At 43.0% G+C, this 26362-nt stretch overlaps 1 protein-coding gene across 2 annotated transcripts in view; it reads right to left on the bottom strand.

Moving 5' to 3' along the window:
- The window catches only part of PLCB1 (phospholipase C beta 1), a 2228480-nt gene that overhangs the window by 372647 nt on the left and 1829471 nt on the right, over nt 1–26362 (bottom strand). For both annotated transcript variants that reach the window (XM_078649524.1, XM_078649525.1), the window contains exons 28-30: nt 7711–7787; nt 7523–7612; nt 5889–5946 (exon numbers count right to left, since the gene is read on the bottom strand). In XM_078649524.1, coding sequence (XP_078505650.1) covers nt 5889–5946; nt 7523–7612; nt 7711–7787 — 225 coding nt within the window. The remainder of the gene's footprint in view (nt 1–5888; nt 5947–7522; nt 7613–7710; nt 7788–26362) is intronic.

Below are 26362 nucleotides of genomic sequence, written 5' to 3'. Positions count from 1 at the left end.
GACATAGCGGAGGCTGTGTTCGGGTGGGGTGGGAAGCGACCGCCCTTCGGTTTCAACAAACCCCGGCGAGGGAAGCCTGGGTGTGGTGTAATATTAGCGTGTCAAGAGGGAGATAATAACCCAGACAATTCGCAATTTACTCACCGTATCACCGACGTACAGCCTGGTCTAGAACTCCCGGGAACACAGGGAAACGTATTTACTGATTGCCCGGTGAGGAGAAGCTGAAAACACACCGTCATCAAGGAGATTGACGGGTTGAAAATCCTTAAAGGGGCAACGCAGCATTTTCGGATATCGTGTGAGCACGGAGGTGTCTCACAGAGAAGCAACAGTAAGCGTGAAATTGGGCCCGGCCAGAACCTGGGATCAGGACAGCAGGACAACCCAACCTTATTTCAATCAATCGCACACCAGACAAGTACAATAGTGCATCAAACAGATTTAAATTAATAACCCGTCTCAGCTACAAGTAAATACATGGCTGACAAAACAAAGAATCGCCAGCAGAGGGCGAGTGAGCTTCTAAGTGATGACAAAACACCAATGACCTCGAATGCAAGGAGAAATGGGAAAGATGGGGGAGATAAGACAAAGGAGAGAACAGTGGCCAATATAATTCGGGAACTACAATTCCAGCGTATCCAGGAAATAAATAAATGGTGGGAGAAGACATCATTGGAGAAATATATCGAATATAAAAGAGTACCGCGAGGATTGAGGATCCTAATAATGCCCACCTTAAACGATCTGGACACCGACCTTATTAAACTTTGGCAAACAGATACAAACGAATGTTCTTATAAGTTAATGAGAACCCTGATTATCCATGCAGAGAGGAAACTTGAAAAGATTTTAAGTACAATAGCGGCCTTGGAAGCAGAACTCGAAGACATGCCCACATCAGAAGAAAGCAAAGAAGCATTGGAGGCTATGGAGAAAAAGATAGCCAAACATGAAATGGAGGTGGAAACAAGGAAGGCCAATAAATTTATGAGAGATAGACTTGATTACATGAATGGTCGAATCTATACCTTCGCCCGAAAATACGATACACTAAGGAGTCGCGTTAGCATGGATAAGACCGTGGATAAACCTAATGACCCAACAGAGGAGGTAGAAAGTTCGGAAGTAAGTTCAGTTGAAGGAGATCTTAATGTAACCCCTTTGGATTTTCAGGGGGAGATAAAATTAGCGCACATGATAACGCGACAAAGAGGAAGGGGCAGAGCCAGCACTTGGGGAAAAGAACAACGTCCCCCGAAGAAACCACCGGTAAGCCAAAAACCAGAAGGGGCAGAAAAAGTAGTAAAACCAAAACGAGGCAAAGGAAAGAACAATTGAAGATTAAGAAGCAAAAGTCCATGCCAGACATAGTAGTGAATTTATCAAAGAAAGAATTATCGGACAGTCACCTAAAACTTTTGAACAAGGGCCTTTCCTTTTGCCCGACGAAGACAATGAATACACCAAATGCTCGTATCGACCTCTACAAATTTTGCAGGAAGGTGAAACTTAAAAAACACTTTGCTGAGAGAACTCAAACCAATATAAACAAAAAAACATGTGCCCTGGAGAGTCATAAAATTTCAACAGTTACACAGAAAGATCTAACTGCTATGATTACCTTGACAACAATTAAAGAGATCCCTTCTGAAAGCCAAAGCGACAATACCATCACTCCGGAAATGGAAAAAGATTTCTGTGAAAATATTGGTCTACCCACCAACATAGGTGGAAATAGTGGACTCAAAAGAACTTCCAAATTCTGTCCTCAACTACCCCCTGGGAATAAGGTTGACTTATTCCAAGAACTTATGGTGGAGGAAATAATGAAGATCTCAAATAGATCCATGAAACGAGGACAAAGTGAAAAACAAAATCTTTCGTTGGATGAGCGGAGAGCGATGATGGACCTAAAAGAAGACACTTCTATAATCATCAAATCCTCTGATAAAGGGGGCAATCTTGTTATTCAGAACGTTGTAGATTATATTGAAGAAGCCAATCGGCAACTCCTCAACCAGGAACACTATGAGAAACTAAATACTAATCCACTAGAAAATTGGACAGATGAATATCATGCAAAATTACTAATCTGGAAAGATAGGGGTCTGCTGGACTTCGATGAATACAACTATCTGAAAACAAACAACCCGATTATGGCCACCATATATTTTCTACCAAAAATTCATAAGTCACTAGTAAAACCACCAGGGAGACCTATTGTGAGTTCAATAGGGTCTCTATTAGAATCAACTTCGAGATTTATCGACATCTTTTTGATGCACTATGTGACTACTCAGCCCTCCTTTCTAAGGGACACAATGGATTTTTTGCAGAGAATATCCACCTGTGAATGGAAATCAACTTACCAAATGACAACAATTGATGTGACATCATTGTACACCTCAATTCGCCACGAGGATGGCATTGAGGCTGTAAAAGAAATCCTCAAGACACGGTCTGTCAACTTCCTGGAACATTCAATAATGTTATTGGACATGCTCCAATATTGCTTAACACACAACGCCTTCCTCTTCCTGGGAGACACATATCTCCAAAAGCAGGGGACCGCGATGGGGACATCTTTTGCGCCCACATATGCGAATATCTTGATGGGGGCATGGGAAACTGAGGTGGTCAGGAAAGACCAAGAAGATCCGGATGGACCCAAAATCAAACTATGGTGTCGTTTTATTGACGACCTGTTCGTCATCTGGGATGGAGATGAGGAATCGATAACAAAATTCACCGAAACCTTGAACGACAATCGATTCACTCTAAAATTTACATCAACTACAAGCTCCCAATCATTGATATTCCTAGATGTGGAAGTATTCATTAAGGATAACAAACTATGCTCCAAAATCCACAGAAAGCCAACTGCATGCAACAGCATCCTGCATGCTAACAGTGGACATCCAATTAGGTTAAAATGGAGCATCCCATACGGACAAATGCTGAGGGCAAAAAGGAATTGCTCTGAAGTAGATGATTTAGAGGAAGAGGTGAACAACATGAGTCTCAGATTCCTCGAGAGGGGATACCCTAAGGAAGTCATCATCTCTGCTAGAAATCGGATGCATTTAAAGAAGAGAGAAGAATTACTAACACCAAAAGATAAGAGATTGCGCAGAAACCAGGAACATGACAATGATTCGAGTAGTACAACAACTAGAATCATTGTGGAATATGACAATCAGAGTACACAATTGAAGAAAGCCTATAAAAAACACTGGGCAGTCTTGCGCATGGACAAAACTTTGAATGAAAGCCTGCCAGCCAACCCGAGCATAACATATAGAAAGACCTCATCCCTAAGAGACATATTAACACAGAGTCATTTGGGATTATGCAAGGAGAAGAAACAGGTATGGCTGACAACACCTGGCTTTTGGAAATGTCATAAATGTAAGGCCTGTGAACATGGGGAGAACATCAAGCACTATGAACTTCAGAATGGAAGAAAAGAAACCATCTATGACCACATTACATGTGAATCCAAATGTGTTGTCTATCGACTCAAATGTCCTTGTGAAAAGTATTACATTGGGAGCACTATAAATAAATTGAAATTGAGGATACTACAACACCTAAGGGCGATCAAAAACAAAGACCCAAGCTACCCAATGGCCTCCCACTTCACTAAACACCATCAAAGTGACACCACTCTTTTGAAATACTCGGGAATCAGACTATGTAAAACACCAGAACGAGGTGGAGATCAACTACAACTTCTAAGGCGTCTAGAATCCCGAATGATATTGAGTATGGGAACGGAGGCACCGTTCGGCCATAATTTGGACGCTGAACTTCATGCACATTTGTAACTTCCTGATGAACCGATGCTATTGAAGTCATATGAGTAGATTGAACTCCTAGGAAGGATATCCTTCACTTAACGAATGCTGGAAAATGTACATGCCATAACCTATATAGATATTGAACTGGTTAAAATTGATGGTCCACCACACAGAACGTTCGCACTGAGGAGAGAGACATTGTGGCTGCTTTGTTTAAAAATTTGAGATTGTAGGGTACTATTGGAATGAGATGTAATGTTTTTGGTACTTTACCATAGGAATCTGCCAAAAGTTTATAAGAATAACTCTGAAGTTGATTGGGTTAAAAGAGGACTTTAGAATCCTAATTTTATTTAATATAGAAATTCACCCAACCTTCTCTTAGATTCCCACATTATCATCCTGTTATGCCATCACCGTACAACCTCAGCCCTACCCATTAATTTAAATAGCCCTCACTCTCCCTACTGATATTGTGTAGTGTTTGGATAAATACTACATGTCACTAGAAGGACCATATTGTAAATACCTGTCAATACTTCATCCAAATTACCAGTTCAACTTTTTCTTCACTTTCAGTGGTACTTTACGTTAACTTTGTTACACAAATATGTACAAAAGAGAGAAATGGTAAATACTTTATTTTTTAGGGGTACTTTACGTTAATCTTTTAAATTGTGTAACACATGTACAAAAGAGAGATATTGTAAATACTTTATTTTTTAAAAAAGTGACTAGAACAATACATGCAGTAGAGTACTTTACATTGATTGTACATAGGTTTGTGTATATACCTTTAACATGTAATAGCCATGTATATACTGCTGGGCGGGTTGGTCAAGATGACCATGGAAATGGTAGAGGGTACTTACACTTATAACACACTACTTAAATAAGGTCTAGACCTAGGGACTCTATGGTCCAGTTGAAGGCAGGAGCCGAAACGCGTAGACCGTCCTTTTTTGTTGCACGTTATGTTTGCACTGGTGTGTAAATAATAAAACGCTAAAAAACTACTGCTGCTGTGCCGTGTCCTTTGATCCGCAAGAAGTGGAGAGAAGAAGCTGTGGCAATATATATATATATATATATATGCATTCATATATCTATAAAAAGCTGTAATACTCTGCCTGGAGTGGCAAAAGGCTGTCATTTTGCAGCTCGGCATTGACGGCACTGTGCTAGTCCTATGCCTAAAAACATTGTTGTAGAAATGGCAAAAGACTTTGTCCCATTCTATCTCGGCGTGGATGGCCCTGTGCTAATCCTATGCTTAAAGACTTTGATAGAAAGGCAGACATTTGAGGTGAGCAGATTTAGAGTGTCGCTGGTGTTGAGGGTGCTCTATACAGGACTGCTTTCCACCTAAACTTAACCACTACCCAGAGTTCTATGCTTCTTTTTTGCATAATTTACGTATCAGTCTATGCCTAAAAGAGTATCGGTTTGACTTATACTGGGTGTTACCTTGTGTCTGGAAAAAGCTATACCTCTCTGAAGTGCTCCAATCAGAGCGAAACACGTGTTAGGAGTTGCTTTCTTCATTTCAGGTTGGCTTGGTTGATATTTTACCAATACAAAGCTGTAATACCGTGCCTAGAGTGGCAAAAGGCTTTTGTCATTTTCAGCTCGGCATGGACAGCACTGTGCTAGTCCTATGCTTAAAAACTTTGCTTTAGAAATGGCAAAAGACTTTGTCCCTTTCTATCTCGGCATGCATGGCCCTGTGCTAATCCTATGCTTAAAGTCTTTGCTAGAAAGGCAGACATTTGAGGTGATCAGATTTGGAGTGTCGCTGGTTTTGAGGGTGCTCTATACAGGAGCTACTTTCCACTTAAACTTCAGAACTACGCAGAGTTCTCTGCTTCTTTTTTGCATATACATATATGATATAGACATACATTGTACTTGATTTACAATACACTCCATGGTGAAACCCAAACTCAGCATTTGTAAAACTGTAAGCATTTACTCCAGCCAAGATCGGAAAAATGATTAGATGTAATTACACAGGTTGAAAACAAAGATCAAATTAGACACATGACTTTGTTTAAATAAAAATTATAGATTGTATGGCCTTACCCGTTTTATGTACTGTACCACCTCCTGGATGTACGATCGAATCATTTCTGTCTTCTCCCTAAGGCGAATAATTATTCTGTCATTACAAATATTGGTGCGGGCATGAGCTTTAGTTGTCTGGAGAGAACTGATGTCATTGAATGCCACATAACACAAACACTCCACACAGCATACACATATATACAGATATAGTATTTGGCTTTTGAACTGTGTTCAGCCATTGGCTACTGTGGTTGAGGTGGTTTTCAGCATTGGCTTTTGAGATTGTCCATTAGTGATACTATCAACTCACTAAATTTGGTTGATGTGATCCACCTGAAAAGGTGGTCTACAAAAACATTGTTGTTAATTGCTTTAGAGTTTATTGATTTATTTTATTCAGAGATACCGCTGTATCTCTCTAGATGCTTAGCCCCACCCTCAACCCCCAAATCCCTTTCACACCAGGTGTCCATTGCTCCCGGGTGCTCCTACACCTATCCCCACATTGCTGATAAGTTTACAGGGACTCGTATGCCAAGTGTCTAGGAATTTGGGCAAGATTATAAATGGTAACTACATTAAAAAAATTAGGTTTATTGAGAAAATAACATTCTAACTATATCCATTTATTTAATAGCTCAGTGGGTTATTGGCCTTACGCATACATGTGACTTTAAGGTTTACACCCTGTGTTATTTTTCCTGAAGTGAATAAGACGAGTGCCATTGAGTTATATAAGACATTACACAAAGTTTAAAGTGTTGGGAGTACATAGAACATGTGGTAGTCTAATGAGCTAAGCCCTCTTTCTGATATTTGAACACAAACACACTCTTCTCATGCACACATGCATTCTCTCATACACACGCTCACACATGCACACATATAATCACGCTTAAAGTCTCTCATGCTATGCCTCTGTATCCTCAGGTGGGAACAGATTGCCCAAAAAATCTGCATTTCAGGTACATGGTTATTAGGAGGCATACAAGTTGGCTTGTCCATGGCATTAAAGAATGTATGTATTACGCCTGCCTTTTATAGAGGTTGTTTGCCAGAGGTGTTACAGTGGGCTTGAAGGAGTTCACACCCGAAGTAGGTTGTTGGGATTCCAAGTTGTTGACCTTCAAATAACCAGTCGATACATATGCAGCTGAATCAAAGAGCTATTTACAATTTGGTGTTTTCAGACTTAAAAAATACAGCCTTGTCCCTTGTGTATGCATTTATAATTAAAATGTAAACCCACTTGTCAGATAAATCTTTAGAATGAACAATCACAACTTTTACAACACTTGTGACCTCCACTTAGCTATTGCTTATTTTGTGGTGGAATTCGCAGGAGGGGCAACCAGCACTCATTTTTACCAGACTTGTGCACTCACCGAGAAAGAGAAAGTCAGAAAGAGAGGAATAGAAAGGTAGGAAAACAAATACAAAGAGACATAGCAGAGATTGAAAAGATCCTGCTAAAGTGAGATAAAGAGACAGAAAGTGTGGGGCGGTGGAAAGAAGAGGCAAAAGGTGGAATCAAAATTAGGCAGCCCTGTATTCAACAAATTCTGCATTTAGATGCACCTATTTGGGCGTCTTAAAAAAAACCTTTGGCGGCGGCCCCAGCAATTAATATTATTTTTAAATTAGACACTTACTCCTCCATTTGGTTTTTATCCTTTGACTTCGTTTCCGTGATCTTCTCCTGTCTCTTCTTATCCATTTTCTTCTTCAGCTCTTTTTTTTCTCTTTATAGGAAAATAAATAAATAAATGAAGTGAGCCCGTGGGGTGCCAGCCTGCAGGCAAAATACATTTGCAGCTGATATGAATATACGTGGACTTACTTTTCACAGGTTTCTTTTAGCTTTTTCAGCTGGCTGTTCTGACACTCTTCGGCCACATCTGTCAGTTTTTGAATAAGCTGCGAATACAAAATTTGTCATATCGTAAATGTATTCCGGTCTAATTAGGTCACTAGCGATATAGTCAAATGCGATAGACACTGATGCAAACGCCACATCATTTTCAAGATGGCTTTTGAGAACTCACACCTGCCTCATCATGAGGGAACATATTTTTTTTAACGCTGCCCTCAGTATAGATTTTTTGCTCTGAGAAGCTGCAACTATATATTTTCACATTTTTAACTGATAACTGTACGCTCGAAATTGACATCTGTCGGGTATTAGCAATACACCAAGTAATTCATTATGCAACCCCCATCTGTAAACATTAGCATTGTAGTGCAATCACATTTGTACATGAGCAGCAATTTAAAGAATTCTAACTTCATTTTAATTGCCATGCTGTCCACTGCACACATTTTGGCATGGTAGTCATTAGTGATAGAATTAAGTTCAATTTTCTGGAAGATATACTTTCTGTAGTATTTTGTTTTAAAAAAATCAATACAGACAGCATAACATATTTTTTCTAAGTGTACTTATCTGTAAAAACCAACAAAAATGGATGGAAATCTGGGAGAGCGTTTCATACTTGACCGAGTAAGGAGTGGGCATATGTTGTCGGTAATAGCTGGCGTTCTTGATGGAATGCACTTAGTAAGGTATTTTGTATAAAAATACATTTCTGAATGACCCTTCGTTGAGATGCTTCGGAGGTGAATTTATCTCTTGGCTAATAACTTGAAATTATGAGGGCCTGGCAGATTCCTCCCGCAGCATCGCCCGGGAGAGCAGAGCAAATGGCTCAGGAGTGGTGTGTTAAGAGGCTTTTCTTGTACTTTGCCCCTGTGGGACTCATGCCACCTATTCTAGGAAAAGGCCAGTTCACTGAAACCCACGAGAGCGGTGCCCAGGGTAAAGAAGCGTAAAATAAAAGAGCAGCCAGCGGGATCTGGCACCTTTTTCTGTTAGACAGGACAGGTTTCACTCGCAATTGTCTTTCCAATAGAATATTCATCCAAAGAAACACCAAAACTTTAAACTATCAATCAATATATGTCTTGAAAACAAACGTGTGACTTTTGCTAAGCTCTAGTAGTGTTTGCAGTGATAGCAGAAAGAACAGGAGCTGTTGTCACATGGTAGGTGGAGGTCGAAAATGTGACAATGTAGAAAAGGATACATATGTGTCTTAAATAAGAATTCTACCACTGTAGGCAGTGTGGGCTCTTCTGTCTATAGTAACACTCTCTGCCACTGTCAGGCAAGTGCCATCTTCTTACCACAGCAGCCCAAGTGGACCTCCAAACGCCATTAATTGCTTCACCAACCTCCCCCTCCCCCAATAAGGGTGGTAACCGCTATACAAATGCTACAATACAATACAATTAGTACACGCCTCTAAAACTGACATATACAAATTGTGCAATACCAGTTGTACTACATTAAACCGAGGCGGATATATCACATGAATTAGGAAAACGCGTAAGAACCTATGTCACCGAGCTTTCTTTTCGTTTTCATCATGTGGCTACACTGATTTATTGCAAATGCCCTGATCATTAAAAGTAAAGGGTAGCAGATGTCGTCAGGGACGCTGCGGTCGTGCCCTGAACATTCATTCTGGGAGCTGTAGGCCTGCGTCCCCTCAGACGAGCTCATTAGATTGGAGTTCGAGATTCCAATGCTTTATGAGAAGGAATACATGGAATCGAACATGGCGCCCCAGTGACAATAACCTTCCTTAAAATGCTATTTACAGGCAAGATTTTGACGGCACACCTATGAGCAATGATATCACAAGCATTAAATGTTAATTTAAAGACTGCCTCATAAGGTTTCCATACATCTGTGCGCACGCTGCATAGTGATGCATGAAGAAGATAATACATATCTTCTGTATACGAATAATGTTCCGGCCATTGAAAACGATACATTTTTCAACAGTTACCCAATGTTGACCGAACTGGATAACAGCACAAATACAAAATGATTACTACCTTTTGTCTAACTTGGAGCTGGCATTGATTTTAAGCTTGAGTTAAGTAAATGAAATTGGGTTTAAAATCACAGAAGCAGTGAACAGCGGACTCTTCAAAAGCCTACCCCCATGTTTCTTTAGTCCTAGTTATTGATTTATTTTTGGCCACGTGGATATCTGGGTTCTCTTTGATGGGATTCACATCTGCCCTGTTTTCCTGATCACATCCCCCCCTGAGTAATTGACAACAAGGGTTCATGGATATGATTTCAGTTTGGTGAACTCTGTCTGCTACATATCATCAAACTACCACTATTTGATTTATTAGGCCTCTGCCTCCCATATTGTAAAGAACTGCATTCCTGGCATTAATGTCACTTCTGAATTTGAGTTTTTCAAGTAACACCATAGCTGAACCCTTCTTGGTGCTCGGTATTACATTCTATGATTCTTTTTCCTTAACATCCCGTGGTTGGTTTTCTGAAAACAGTCCAGATTTCTTCTCTGGTGGAATGGAGTCCCACATTCATAATTTTCCCTTAGTGGCAACATTAAGGGTCCTTTGCTGGAAATCTCCTCTCACATATCACCACAACTCTGCTAGGAATAATGTTTACCTACATTCTTTCAAAATATGACAACCCTGCTAACATTTGTTTTGCAGTGCTTAATTTGTGCCGGTGCTTTACGGTGCTTAGCACCCGGACTTAATTGTCAGGGCCAGGTCTACACGCAATGCTGCATGTCATTGATTTTGATAGCGCCTCTGCACAGTGTTACTGTTACGGAGGTTGCTTTTGTCATGGAACTTGAAGTAACACTACACACAAGGAAGGGTCCGTTGGAAGGCAGCCCTAGCTATCTGTAATGACTCGGGAAAAGTCAATGTGCTTGAGGACACCTCACAGCATTGTGTGGCAATGCGGGTGTGGGGGGGGGGGGGGGTAGAGCAGTGTTCTTCTGGTGTTCAGTGCCGCCGGCTTTGGGAAATTTAAAAAATGTCCGGGAAGGCGCCAGGCGGGAGCGGGGAGGGACCCTTGACTCTGAATTCAGGCAGGTCGCTCCCCCCACTCCCCCAGCTCCACCAGTGCCTCTGTGTGCCCCCGCTGCCTGTCCCCGCCACTACCGCAGGTTTGAGGCACCTCTGCCTTGGTGGTTGGGTAGGCCGGTACTGCTCATTTTTGTCTCTTGCCTTTGTTGCTTTGCCTGTGTCATTTTTGTCATCTGCCACTGTTTACTTTGCCTGCGTAACCTTAATTCCTTTGTTTTTCCTCTTTTTCACTGTGCCCCCCTGCCTGTCTTTGCCTTCCGTACACCTTACTTCGCCCGTTTTCCCGCTGCTTTATCCCCTGCGGCCCTGCCCCCCTGCTCGCCCATTTGCTGCTCCTCCCTCCCACCTACCCTTAAATGGCGTCCGTTGTGCGGTGAGGGGAGCGACCCTTGACCCTGTATTCAGGCATTCAGGCAGGTCGCTCCCCCACGCCGCACAGCTCTACAAGTGCCTCTGTGTGCCCCCGCTGCCTGTCCCCGCCATTACCGCAGGTAAAAGGCCTCTCTGCCTCGGTGGTTGGGTAGGCCGTTACTGCTCATTTTTGTCTCTTGCCTTTGTTACTTTGCCTGTGTCATTTTTGTCACCTGCCACTGTTTACTTTGCCTGTGTAACCATAATTCCTTTGTTTTTCCCCTTTTTCACTGTGCCCCCTGCTTGTCTTTGCCTTCTGTACGCCTTGCTTCGCCCATTTTCCCACCGCTGCGTCTCCTGCGGCCTTGCCCCCCTGCTCGCCCATTCGCTGCTCCTCCCTCCCACCTACCCTTAAATGGCGGCCGCTGTGCGGCGAGGAGAGCGACCCTTGACCCTGTATTCAGGCAGGTCGCTCCCCCCCATGCCGCACAGCTCTACCAGTGCCTCGGTGTGCCCCCGCTGCCTGTCCCCGCCACTACCGCAGGTAAAAGGCCTCTCTGCCTCGGTGGTCGGGTAGGCCGGTACTGCTCATTTTTGTCTCTTGTCTTTGTTACTTTGCCCATGTCATTTTTGTCATCTGCCACTGTTTACTTTGCCTGTGTAACCTTAATTCCTTAGTTTTTCCCTTTTTCACTGAGCCCCCCTGCCTGTCTTTGCCTTCTGTACCCCTTGCGCCCATTTTCCCTGCCGCTGCGTACCGGATGGCTGCAAGATCACCCGCAGGGACCGCACCAACGGAATAGGAGGAGGAATCGCCATCGTCCACAGGAACACTCTCTGAGTCTCGACCAACACGACGACACTCTCAGCACCGACGAACATCTGCACTTCCAGATCCACACCGATCCCAACACCATCTTCAGAGGAACCCTCATCTACAGACCCCCCGGACCCTGACCACTGTTCAGCGACTCCATCGCCGACTTCGTCAGTACACACGTCCCGCCTCCACAGACTACATCCTTTTCGGGGACCTGAACTTCCACCTCGAGAATAACAACACCAACTCCACCACCCTGATCGCCAACTTCGCCAATCTCGGGCTCGGACAACTCGTCACAACACCCACCCACTCTGCCGGCCACACACTTGACCCCATCTTCTCCGCAAGCCCCCACTTCTCCTTCAACCATACCACCGAACTCGACTGGACCGACCATCGCTGCATCCACTTCACCTTCCGGAAACCCACCTCGCACCACAGCTCCCAACAAATCCTCTGCCGCTGCTGGAGCAAAGTCACCGAAGACCAGCTAACCACCACCGTTGCCCAGAGCCCACCCACCGACCCCACCGACCACAAAACCGCCACCCGCAACCTCAGACAATGGATTGATGACTGTGCCAACACCCTCGCCCCGATCAAGAAACCCTCCAACAGACACACCAGCAAGAAAGCCAGCTGGTTCACTGAAGACCTCCAGGGCTCCAAGCAAACCTGCCAAAAGCTAGGGAAGAAATGGCACAGTGAACAGACACCGTACAGCTACGCAGCCCACAAGAACGCCACCCGCAGACACCATCACCTCACCAGATTCACCAAAAGGGCCTCCTTCAGAGACCACCTAGACAACAACGCACACAACAGCAAAGAGCTCATTAACATTGTGAAGGAACTCTCCAACCCCAGCTCCAACACTAACGGCATCCCACCTTCGCAAGACCTGTGCAACTCTCTTGCCGCCTTCTTCCATCACAAGATCGCAGACATCCACGACAGCTTCAACGGCACAACCGCCCGACAACCATTGAGACCTCCATCCCCACTGCCACCATCCACACCGATCCCCTGCTCTCCTGGACCAACATAAACGACGACAACACTATCAAAACCATGAGCACCATCCACTTTGGATCTCCGTCAGACCCATACCCACACCACATCGTCAACAAATTCAGCACCACCATCGCGCCCCATCTCCAGAAAGCCATCAACATCTCCTTTGAGACAGCAACCTTCCCAGAGAGCTGGAAGCACACCGAGATCAACGCCTTACTCAAAAAATCTAAGGTGACCCCAAGGACCATAAGAACTTCCAGCCCATCTCCCTGCTCCTGTTCCAGATGAAGGTCATCGAGAAGACCGTCAACAGACAACTGACCCGCTACCTCGAGGAGAACAGCATCCTGGACCCGTCCCAGTCTGAATTCGGTAGCAACCACAGCACGAAACTGCCCTCATCGCCGCCACCGATGACATCAGGGCCCTGCTGGACAATGGAGAAACCACGGCTCTCATCCTCCTAGACCTGTCAGCCGCCTTCGACACTGTCTGCCACCACACCCTACGCACACGTCTCCACGCGCTGGGATCCGAGACAAGGCTCTGGACTGGACCACCTCCTTCCTCTCCGACAGAACCCAGAGCGTCCGCCTCCCCTCTTTCCGCTCAGAAGCCATGGAGATCATCTGCGGCGTACCCTAGGGCTCATCCCTCAGCCCGACATTGTTCAACATCTACACGGCACCGCTCGCCCACGTTGCCCGACTGCACAACCTCAACATCATCTCCTATGCCGACGACACCCAGATGATCCTCTCCCTCACCAAGGACCCCCTCACCGCCAAATCCAACCTCCACAAAGGAATGAAAGCCGCCGCCGAGTGGATGTATAACAGCCGACTGAAGCAAAACTCGGACAAGACAGAAGTCCTCATCATCGGCTCCACCCCCTTGGCCTGGGACGACTTCTGGTGGCCAACCGCACTGGGGACAGCTCCAACACCCACCGACCATGCACGCAACCTGGGGTTCATCCTCGACTCTACTCTCTCCAAGACAAAGCAGGTCAACGCCATCTCATCCTCCTGCTTCAACACCCTCTGCATGCTCCTCAAGATCTACAGGTGGATCCCCACCGAAATAGGACCGGTCACCCAGGCCCTCGTCAGCAGCAGGTTGGATTCCGGAAACGCCCTCTATACACCTGATCTTCGACATCCATCGCCGCAGCCACATCTCACCCCACCTGAGAGACCTTCACTGGCTCCCCGTCAACAAGAGGATCACCTTCAAGCTCCTCACCAACGCACACAAGGAACTCCACAACACTGGACCTGCATACCTCAACAGACGACTCAGCTTCTACACCCCCAACTGCCAGCTCCACCGACCTCGCCCTCGCCACAGTCCCCCTCATCTGAAGAGCGACCTCCAGCGGCAGATCCTTGTACCACCTCACCGCCAAGACCTGGAACACCCTCCCCATCCTCCTACGGCAGACCCAGAACCTGCTAACCTTCAGAACACTCCTCAAGACCTGGCTATTCCATTAGTAGCAGCATCCCCCACAGCATCCCCCCCCAGCGCCTTGAAACCCTCACAGGTAAGTGACGTGCTCTACAAATGTTTGAGTGATTGATTGATTGAAGCATCACGCATGTCAGGTACAAGTAATTACTGACTGTCTGGTGTCTGCAGACTGCGCTGCGCTGGTACCTGGATGCCGAGAGTTAGGTCTATGTCCGCAGTGACTGTGTCCCAGTCCCAACAGCCAGCGCAAACTGTGTTGCGGGCGGCCCAGAGGCAGCTGTGAGCCAGCCAGCCAGCTACTGCCTGAGCCAAGATGAGAAAATGGAGATTTGATGAATTTCAATCTTCTCAAAGACGCAATCTGCAGTCAGTGTCTGTCTCACTGTACCGCCGAGGATCATATGTTGGTGAAGAGGCCGCGGCCCTTATGACTAGGCTGGATTTTAGTTCTGCGGGGGTTGGGCGGCAGGAGGCAATGTGCGCAGATCTGATTGCACATTGCCATGCCCCAGCATACCCACGCACGGCACAGCACCTGACCCCACACCACTGAGGTTCAATGGGCCACTAGCGGCCTTTCAACTCGCCTCGGTCACTACTCACTCTGAGTGTCAGCCAGCACGACCCCCCCCCTCCACCCCCGCAGACGACGTTGGTGTTAAGCGACTCTCTGGAAGCAAAGCAGTAGTTACCGGTACCGCCTGGCGGCCTACAGCACCCAGGTGAGGCAGGCAAGCAAGATCATGGTGCACCTGGCAGGCCCCGCCGCCCCCCAATCAGTTAATAAAGCAGCTCAGCAGCCTAAGGCATTGCACTGACTGACGGTCTGCAGTCAGTGTTTGTCCCGGACGCACCGCGAACGAACCGCCACCAACAGTTACTGGCCACCCACGCCCAGTAAGGGTTAAGCAGCCAGTGAGTTAAGCACACAGACAGTAGAAACTTTAACTAGTAGGAGCCGCCATGTGCCCGCCCCAGTCCATGATCATCAATAATGAGGCCATTGCCAAGAGGAGAATGCCGAGATTCATAAGATGCTGAATGAATCTCAATCGGATCACTGACATAATATCGAGGGACATAATATCGAGTTGAAAAAATATCGTTGACAAAATATAGACAGACAAAATATCGAGTTTATATCTACAAACAGGTAAGTACAAAAATATCGAGTACAAAATATCGTTTACAAAAATATAGTTAATTAAAATATCGACTTTATTAAAAACAGTGTTAAATTAAGCTAATATTAAAAATTAATTACTAAAATATACTTAACAATACTTAAATTACCTTATAATATTTAAATAATTAATGAAAGTTATAAAAAATGTTTTTACAATCATATTTATTAAAACATATATATATAGTAACATAATATAAATACAAAATAATCAATATTATTACCGTAGGATACCGTAAGTGTAAAAATTACTATTCCCACTCCAGTGAGTGCAACAGTAGGGAAAGCGTTGGATAGCGTAGGGGTAAAAATTACTATTCCCACTCCAAAGAGTGCAACAGTAGGGAAAGCGTTGGATAGCGTAGGGTTAAAAATTACTATTCCCACTCCAAAGAGTTCAACAGTAGGGAAAGCGTTGGATAGCGTAGGGGTTAAAATTACTATTCCCACTCCAGTGAGTGGAACAGTAGGGAAAGCATTGGATAGCGTAGGGGTAAAAATTACCATTCCCACTCCAAAGAGTGCAACAGTAGGGAAAGCGTTGGATAGCATAGGGGTAAAAATTACTATTCCCACTCCAAAGAGTGCAACAGTAGGGAAAGCGTTGGATAGCGTAGGGGTTAAAATTACTATTCCCACTCCAAAGAGTGCAACAGTAGGGAAAACATTGGATAGCGTAGGGGTTAAAATTACTATTCCCACTCCAAAGAGTGCAACAGTAGGGAAAGCGTTGGATAGCGTAGGGGTAAAAATTACTATTCCCACTCCAGAGTGTGCAACAGTAGGGAAAGTAAATACTTAATATATTATTTAAAAAAATATAAATTAATATCTATAACAACTTATTTTAAAGTAATTACCAATTAATTTTAATATAACAATTAATCAATTAAAATTACAAATTAAAATTAATTATTACTATTTGTTACCTATTAATCCTAATTAATTACAAATTAAAAATTATTTAATTAACAATTAAAACTTATTTATCTATTATTTCAAATTAAATACAATTACATAAATTGAATTATTTAATTAATTATAAATAAACTACTTCCCACCCTATTCCCCAATAAACCCAGAACCCTCTACTGAAAATAAATAAGTAACATTAACATAATTAGCAATTAATCAATTAAATAAATTTAATTGCCAATTAAAATTTAATTAATTACCCATAACATTTTAATTAACAATTAATTATAAAAAAATACCAATACATTTTTAACATATGTAATTAATTTCATTTAAATTACTTCCCATCCAATTCCCCTAAAAACCCACAACCCGCTACGGAAAATAAATTAGTAAAATTAACATAATTAGCAATTATTCAATTAATTAAAAATAATTGGCAATTAAATTTTAGTTAATTACCAAATATAAATTAATTAACAATTAATTAAAATATGATACCAATAAATAAATTTACATATTTAATTAATTATAATTAAATTACTTCCCACCCTATTCCCCTATAAACCCACACCCCGCTACAGAATTTAATTACGCAAAAAAAAATTCATTATTTAAAATTAATTATAACATAAATACACAATTTTCACACATATAATAACATAAAAAACATTATAAAAAAATAGATACTATTAAAAATTAGACATTTTTAATTACCTATAATATATACTTCGATATTTTAACTGTCTATATTTTTAACATTCGATATTACATTACTTACCTTAAAAACAATATTTTTGATGTCTATATTCTGTCCAGTCGATATTTTGTCCAGTCTATATTTTGAAGTCGATATTATGTCCAGTCGATATTTTGGAATCGATATTATGTCTGTTTACCATCTCAATCAAGTTCTTCTCAATTCTCAATTTGATATGGTGGCCTGGCGGCCGTGGCCTTTATTTTTAGGTGGGCGGATCGGGAGGGAGTCGGGACACTGTGAATTTATTTTGGATGGATTTTGGTTTTGTAGTTGTTGGGGTTGTGTTTCTGTAGGCTGCAGGCACTGCGTAGTTTCATTTATAGCCACGCCCCAGAATACCCACACCGCGGCACTCCCCACCACCAAGTCATCCTGTTTCAACGGGCCACCTTTTAACTCGCATCTCGGTCACTCTGAGTGACAGCCAGCGCGACCCCCAGACGATGACGTTGGTGTTAAGGGACTGGCAGCAGAGCAGTAGTTACCAGTAGTCAGTACCAACCGGCGACCAGTAGCACCCAGGTAAGGCAGGCGAGATCATGGCGCACCTGGTAGGCCCCACCGCCCCCAATCAGTTAATAAAGCAGTCTAAGGCAGTGCACTGTCTGTCTGCAGTCAGGGACAGGTGTGTCCTGGTGTCTGCCCTAAATTAGCATTAATTATAAAGCACAAAAGCAGAGGGTGACTCAGACAGTGCTACAGAGCTGTTCTTCGCTGTGCAAATGAGGAATACAACTCCCTTTAGACCATTTGAAGCACATTTCGTTATGTACTGACCCTGCCATGTGAAAAGGTTAATTTATTGAAAACCTGAAAAAGTGACCACTCAGCAGAAAGCAAGGCCAGTGAGTACTTCAAAAGCCTTCCCCTGTGTGTAGATGTACAACACTTTTGAAAAGTGCAAGACCACACGCAGTGGAAAATAAGGCCCACCAGGCATCAAGAGATCAGGCGCAGCACCCCATGAGTGGAGCTTTCTCACCTGCACCAGTCAAAGGGCCTGATCATATGTGGGTGAAAAGCAGACCCCCTAATGATCTTTAGCCTCTCTAGTCAGGCTGTTCACCAGTTGCGCAAATGTGACATTGGGTGGTTAAGGTATTCCAGCTAAACTTTAGGTCTATGTAAGGCGCTGAACCGTGAATGCAATAATAAATGTGTCACAACATTTCCTCAAACACTGATTCCTGGCTGATGACAGAACTGCAGCCTGGTTTTAGCAAGAAGGAATGCAAATTATTCATGAAAACCTGCGTAGCGAATGTATTTTGTTATTATAATGAATGCGATGTTTTGTTAGTCCTACATCTCTTTCTACAATGTGGGCCATATCTCCACCTAGTGGACATTACTTGAAACTTAGATAAAGCTGTAGGAAGACAAGGAAGAGCAAAGGGTGCATGCACAAGTCTCTTAAGTGTTTCTCTCGCAGTGCTTAATTTGAGCTGGTGGTTTCATGTGCTCGGCACCAGCACATCAGTGCCAGCACTAGGGCTTATGACAGTCTGCCACATGGTGGCGCTGTTTGGCTACTTTAGCCATGAGCACAACAGCAGCTGTTTATTAGTTCACTTTACATTTATAATAACTTAGAGGTGCCTCCCAAGCCATGCTTATGGCTTTGGGGACCTGGGATAGTATGAATTGTCACACTCGTAAGAGTGTGATGGTCAGTAGTTGTGTTTGTACTGTCATTGGCAGCTGGTGTGGTGCAAGCTGTAGTGGCCTCCGGACGAGAGCCTCAGCACTTATTCTTTACAAATTAAGCACTGAAAGCACTTTATAATCAAAGTTGTCAAACGGCTCCATGTTATGATGGAACCTTACAGACAGTCCATGATTGTTCCACCAATAGCTCTGGAGATTTTATTTTTACTATGCAGATCATATGTTGGCTATAATTTTCTCATTCTCATGTGTGGAGTATTCTGGCATCCTGGCTCGGTCTTAACTTGGGTGGCACTGTGATCTTTTTGGGAAAAATGTTTTTGATGCCCCAGGCTGCTGGTGATGTACGTTTTGTGTGTTTCATCCCATAGGTTGTATTTTTTGAATGGTTTGTGAAATTGTGTAATATCTTCTTGCAAAATTTCAGAAAATGCATGAATTTACACTTTTGTAGAAAAATTTGGTTTGACAGCATATAGCATCACCTTTCTTACCTGAGCACGTAACTAACATAACAAAATACACTAGCGAAAGCAGCAGGATACTGATTCGAGCAGAAAATGACTCTCAGTGACTCCCCTTGGTAGTCATGGTATATATATTTTTTTTGTACATAAGATGCACATTTGGGTACAAAAAGGTACCTGACATTTGCATAATGTTATGTTCTACGATATTTCACAAATTGCATGTAATACAAAATGAGGGAACTTCACACATTTCACTGATGCAACTTACATTTTTCATAGGCCTTGTTTTCTTGTTCAGCATTGTGAAGTTCTAGTTTATGTAAAGAGGTCTTGGAATATTACATTTATAGCACGGTGTGGGTGTTTGGTCATTGTGTCAACATTTGAATATGGCCAAGGAGGCAGTAATTAGTCTGTTCCATGATGATGCACTTCACCCAAATCAAGATAGGCGTGAAAACGGACCCTCCTAATTCCTTCAACTGATCACAACAAGGACTATAGAATGCTGAGATTTTCAGGAAATCACTGCTTTACACTGCTTCTTGACCTTTTTTAATTCAGTACATTGCCGCCTTTTGTTCTAGCACAAACGCAGGCAGCCTTGCGCTAAGGTGCAAGGATGCCTGCGTTGGTGGCAGGATTGTTTTTGTGCAGAAAGGGATACTTTCCTGAACAAAAACAATCCTTAAAGGCGTTTTTCTCTTTTTAAGTGTACTCCAAAATGCAGAAAGAGGAAAAAACGAGGAGAAATAAAGACTTTTTTTACACATTCCCAGGTTTACTTTTCTTGTTAAGTCTGGGAATGTACCAAATCACATGGGTGGATGAATGGGAACACCCATTCTACACCCATGTAACAAGACTTGCACTGCATTGCATTATTCCAGGTTTACCAAGCCAAGCAGGTCCACAGAAGGTAGCATTGCATGGTCTGGTAAATTTGACTTAAGGATTGCATTGCCCTTTCATCACCCTGCGTGACGCAAGCGCAATCCTTTAATACATTTGGGCCTAATTGTTTGAGACTCTCTGAGTGTTTGACGATTAGGTGAGCAACGGACAGAGTACTGAAAGACCTTTCTACTAACTTTCTTGGCAAGCAGACTTCAAAAGTCATTGTGCTCTTTTAATCTTTTCATGGCTCGGTTAAAATCAAGAGTATGGACAATAAAAAACAGAAACATACAAATATGTATCCCAGGCTCATTAGCCACCATAAACAGGGCTATTCAAGGTTTGCTGTAGGATAAGAAGGCAAAGAACTGTATATTAATTCAGAGGTGCCCCTAGCAAGGACCTTTCAAATGTACATTCTGTTTGAAAAATATCTTAGGGCTACTGTCATGATAATTAAATAACTTTGGATAGACATGTGACTTAAGAGAACATTTCAGATATTCCTCTGCAGGCAAACAACAGCTCACAATCTGAAGACAATGGAGCGTTTGTAACTTGTACATGATGTCTTTGACAAAGACAATCCATCAAGTGTATATTAATCTTAACATCTAAAACAAAACTAGATATGATGGAATCCAGAAATACCTAAAACAGTTTTGGGTCCAGTTTTGCTCAGTAAGTAGCATATTGTATGATTATATACCTACTCCTATTGTTACTGAATCATCAAGAAATATGTCTAAACTAGATGCAGATAAATAATGCTCAGATGTGAATCTTGCTATCCAGACTAAAATAACTAGAACTCAGACCTACCATGCACACTTTTCTCCTAAATTATGTCATTTGAGATGTCATGAGTGTTTTTATGAATACTATGATTTAACATACTATAAGTGAGGTAGTATGATAGAGTACAAGCAGTTCATGGGGAAGGTGCAAATTATAGTTAAATTAGCTTGGCTAGTGAGTTGACAACTCTGTGTACGGAGGTGAGGGAGTTATAGTAATTTTTTGGTATGGCGTAAATTATAATTTTAAGTTATAACTAATGTTATAAAAATAACTTTTGAATCTCTAATTTTTATGTTCTTGAATTGTTTTTTAATAGAAATTAGAAATCAAGTTTCCTAACTATAACTAAGCGTAAACCTTTTTTTTCATTGAATCTCAATGATTTTTATTAAAATGTGTTTCAACTCGTAGAGGGGAGTGCCAAGTGGAGTGTCGTTGAGTGGAATGTCATTGAGTGGAGTGTTCTAGAGTGGCATAGAGTAGAGTAGAGAGTTGTAGAGGGGAGTGGCATAGAGTAGAGGAGTGTGTTGTAGAGTGGAGTGTCATCGAGTGGAGTGTTGTACAGTACAGTGGAGGAATGTGTCAAACAGTGGCGTGTCGAGAGTGGAGTGTTGTAGAGTTGAATAGTGTGGAGTGGCATAGAGTGTTGTAAATTAGAGTGTCATAGACTGTGGCAGAGTGGAGTGACAGAGTGTCTTAGAGTGGAGTGGCATAGAGTGGAGTAGTGAAGTAGTGTGGTCAAAGAGTAGAGTGAAGCAAATTGGCATGAGGTAGTGTAGAAGGTCTGCTGAGGTCGTCGTGAAGAGTAGTTGTGCCGGTCGCCTGCGCAGTTAAAAGTGTAAACTTAGATAACTGGCAGACTTTGAAAGCAGGCGACACGTTGGAGGATTTGGGGTCGATCTAGGCTCCTTGCACCACTCAGGCTTCTGTCGTGAATATTGGTGCCCCACGCATGAGATTTTTTTTTATACATTGATGCATGATTGTTATGTAGATTCCCGCTGAAGATTCTTTCTAGGAGTATTACCCTTGGGAGTGACTACTATAAATAGTAAAACTACGATACAGTCCCTAATGGTCACAGGCTCTTGATAGTGAAGTTTGCTATCTACTTGTTCAGAAGCATCCGACCTCCAGAATAATTATCTGTACACAGGAGTGTGTAGTGTATATATAGGAAACTTGGAAACGGTTTTAGTGGTGGTATTTTGTTCCCGGGTGGAGTGGCCCTAGTTAGGGCAGTATATCTGGCAGGTCCTGATGAAGGTGGCATCACATCTCTCAGCCACCGAAACGCGTCGACCATTGTTTTGAGACCATCCTGCATTTTTGCAGTTGTTGTCTTTGGTCTTTCCAACTACGTTACCACTCTGTAGTTGTGTCCCCAGATATTTCATGAATGTGATGGTTTGTCTGGTTGTGTGTGAGCTGTCTTTGAATGATTGTTGTGAAACTGGATTGTTTTTCTCTACCTGGGTTTGTCAAGTAGTTGTATTTACTGTGTTGTGTTGATTTTTGTATTTTGAATTTATGTTGAAAATGAGTATTTAAAAAAACCATGTATAATCAGTGAAAAATAATTTTGATAAAAGAAATGAAATAAAAGAAATATATTTTTACTAATTTTGTTAGATTTATTGTAAGTAGTTTACTTATTTGGATAGGATGCTCACGTAATGTAGGTGGATTAAATCCATTAAAAAGAATTTAGGTCTTGAGGGAGCTCATTGTGCTGTGTTTGTATACTTTTTTTCCCCTCTTCTCCCTGACCGCCAATTTATCTTTCAGAGGGGGTCCCCCTTCCTTTGCATTAGAAGGACTTGTGTAGTGTCATGGAGAGCTATAGAGTGGAATAACGTGTTGTAGAGGAGGGTGGCATAGAGTGGGACGGAGTGTCGTAGATTGGAGGGGCGTAGAGTGGCATAGAGCTGAGTACAGTGTCATACAGTGGAGTACAGTGGAGTGACATAGAGAGTTGTGTCGTGGAGCTGTGTAATGGAGCTGTGGTGTAGAGTGTCATGTTGTAGACTGCCGTGCCGTAGAGTATTGTGGTGTAGAGTGTCATTGTGTAGAGTGTCGTTGTGGAGAGTGCCATAGTGTAGAGTGTCATGGCATAGAGTGTTGTGGCGTAGATTATCATGGGATAGAGTGCCATGGCATAGAGTGGTGTGGTATAGAGTGGAGTGGTGTACTGTTGAGTGGCATATCCTAGAGTAGAGTGGAGTGGCATGTCATAGAGCAGAGTAGAGTGGTGTGCCACACAGTGGCATGTCATACAGTGTGTTAGAGTGAAGGGACGTAGAGTGGAGTGGTGTCATACAATGGAGTGGTGTGTCGTAGAGTGGCATTGAGGATCATAGAGTGGAGCGGAGTGTCATAGATTAGAATGGCATGGAGTGGTGTGTCGTACAGTGAAGTTGAGTGATGTCTCATAGAGTGGAGTAGAGTGGCGTTCAGTGAAGGACATACAGTGGAGTAGAGTATTGTAGAGTGGAGCATTGTACATTGGAGTGTCATAGTGCCAGTGAGTTTAGTGTCGTAGAATGGAGTGTCGCAGAGTGGCGTAGAGTGCCATAAACTGGAGTGACATCAAGTGGAGTATAGTGCTATTGAGTGTAATGACGTCGAGTGGAGTGTTGTAGAGTGAAGGAGAGTGGAATAGAGGTCAGTGTCATAGGGTAGCATGTGGTAGAGAGGAGTATCACAGAATGGAGTGTCATGCAGTTTTGTAGAATGGAGCAGAGCGGAGTGGCATAGTATGAAGCACATTGATGTACTGTTGAGTCTTGTAGGGTGTAGTAGAGTGTCATAGAGTGTGGTAGAGTGGAGAGGCATAGAGTGGCATAGAATGTAGTGGTGTAGAGTGGAGTAGTGGAGTTGAGTGAAGTGGAGTAGTGTGTCATGGATTGAAGTGGAGTGGAGTAGAGGGAGTTGCATAGAGAATCACAGTGCCTGTAGTACAGTGACATAGAGAGGAGTACAGTGTCATAGACCAAATATGACTACCTTCTTATTTCGGAAGTTCTTTTCAATAACCAATAATATTGTGTTTTGTTGTTTTTGTCATTGCTATGTGCCATGGTATACTGTGTCCCACTATATTACTACATTTTTGTTCTTTGTTACTAAAAACCACAGAACCAATTTTAATTTACTAATAAAAAGGACCCTTTCCAAACCATAATCTATATTTCTGCCAAATTTCAAGAAATCTGTCTAGTCATTGCTGCTACATCTGTTCAAAAAGTCAATGGAAAATGCATTGGTAGAAAACATGTTTTGGGAGCCCCTCTTTTTCTTTCTTTGCACACCCCCTTAACTAATCACCAGAATCATCTGCTAATGTAGAAAAAGGAATAGGTCTGAAACGTTTTGTGGAGATTCAAACGTTGACAAAGTTATTACCAATCAAAAATCTGAGGAATTACTATTTCTCGGAATGCTAATTATAACTATAGCGTGGCTACTGCCAAACTAATTGGGTTTTTGGTTCATCAGGGAGCCAATGGACCAAGACACAGTGAAGATTTCTAGGTTTGGACTCAGTCACTTTTTTGGAAGTTGAAAATCTCCAGGGGGAAGAAGCATGAGGCTGTTGCTGATTAGAGCTCAAGCAGTCTGAATACCCTTTTGAAGAAGGACCCCTGAACAGGATTTACCACTGCATAGAAGAACGTAGAGGGAGCTGTAACGTAGTCAGGCAGACTGGCGATGTTACTAAGGTAGATCAATGAGCAGGTTGGTCCCTTGGTTCTCAAGGTCGTTTTAAGCCAAACATTTTCTAAGACCCAAGTTTTGGATTTTGCATATCTGGACTCCTTTAACATTACCCGCAAAGTCCAGGACTGGAGAGGCATCACCTAGGATCACTCAGGCTGAGTCGAGGTGTAGGTTCAAGATGGTTGTAACCTGTAATTTCCCTGTGGCTCTGATCAGGAGGCCAGCAAACTAGCCTTTGGAGTCACTCTGGTAGTCCTGGGTTCAGGTGATGAAGCAGGACTCAAGCAGCAGGGCAAGCCCCTGAGAGTTCCAGACCGGCTCCAGGCAGCAAAGCAGTCTTGTGCATATACAGCAGGCTGTGCTCTGAAAGTCCATCCACAGGTTCAGAATGTAAACTGAATAGTGGTTCTGAGGGCCCTATTTTTATATCTGGTGCCTTCTTTGCAGTAGGACTAGTTTCTAGAGGTTTCTATTTGAAGTGCTTTGACTCTCCTGCCCTGCTCCAGACTGGCTGCAGAGACAATTCAGTGGTGACAAGCCCTTTGTGTGAAGGCCGAACACAGCCTATTCAGTTGCAAGTGGGACTGTGCTCAGCTCTACCCCCATCCTGCCAGCAGATGGCACATTCAGGCACACCAAATCCATCTGTTATATAACTCTCTGGGAGGATTTCACAAAGCTTAACTGCAAACTATACCCAGTGACCTAGGACAGGCTGCAGGCACCAAATGACAAAGGGCAACAAAAATGCCAATTTTCCAAAAGAAATTTAAAATTTGACTTTATCATTAAAGAGGATTTTTAATTACACCTTTACAGACACCATGAGGTGCTCATCTGTTCCAAATCAAAAGGTAGCACTTATTAAATATAATAAGGCAACCCAATGCTATCCTTATGGGACAGATAGGACTCACAGTAGTAAAAAAACAAATTTAAAGTGCACATTTTCCTTCTCTTTTTCCCTCTTGAAAAGCTGTCTGTCACAGCAGGAAAGACTCTGAAGTTCATACACCCCAGCACAGTTCATTGGAGTGTCCAGAGTTCACACCTGGATGTCAGCAACAGTGATATGTGCATCAAAAGGTTAATCCTGGGCTCCCAGTCCTACTCTTTAAGATTCCCTCATCAGCCTGATATCCTTCCTGAGATTTGTCCAGGCCCCTTCCTTTTGTTCTATCATTGAATCAAACAGCACACGTTTGAGATGTGAAGGGGATTCTCTTCTTCCCTCTCCCGGTCCTAGGAATGCAGAAGTACACAAATCTGTCTTGGGAGAGTCCTCTACTCCTCATGTCTTCACCAGGCAGGCCTGGGTTTCCCAAAATGAAACCCAGGATCCTCTAGTTAATGTACCAAGGCAGGAACACTTGCACTCAGTGTACTGTCACAGCACATATACTCTCCAGTATTTCTGCCTTCATGTATTGTGCGACTACAAATACACATACATTCAGCATACACATTCGGTCCATGTGC

This window comes from Lissotriton helveticus, chromosome 6 (assembly GCF_964261635.1).
Source record: "Lissotriton helveticus chromosome 6, aLisHel1.1, whole genome shotgun sequence".
In the NCBI taxonomy this organism is placed as follows: domain Eukaryota; kingdom Metazoa; phylum Chordata; class Amphibia; order Caudata; family Salamandridae; genus Lissotriton; species Lissotriton helveticus.
This window is presented reverse-complemented; position numbering and strand designations above follow the sequence as displayed.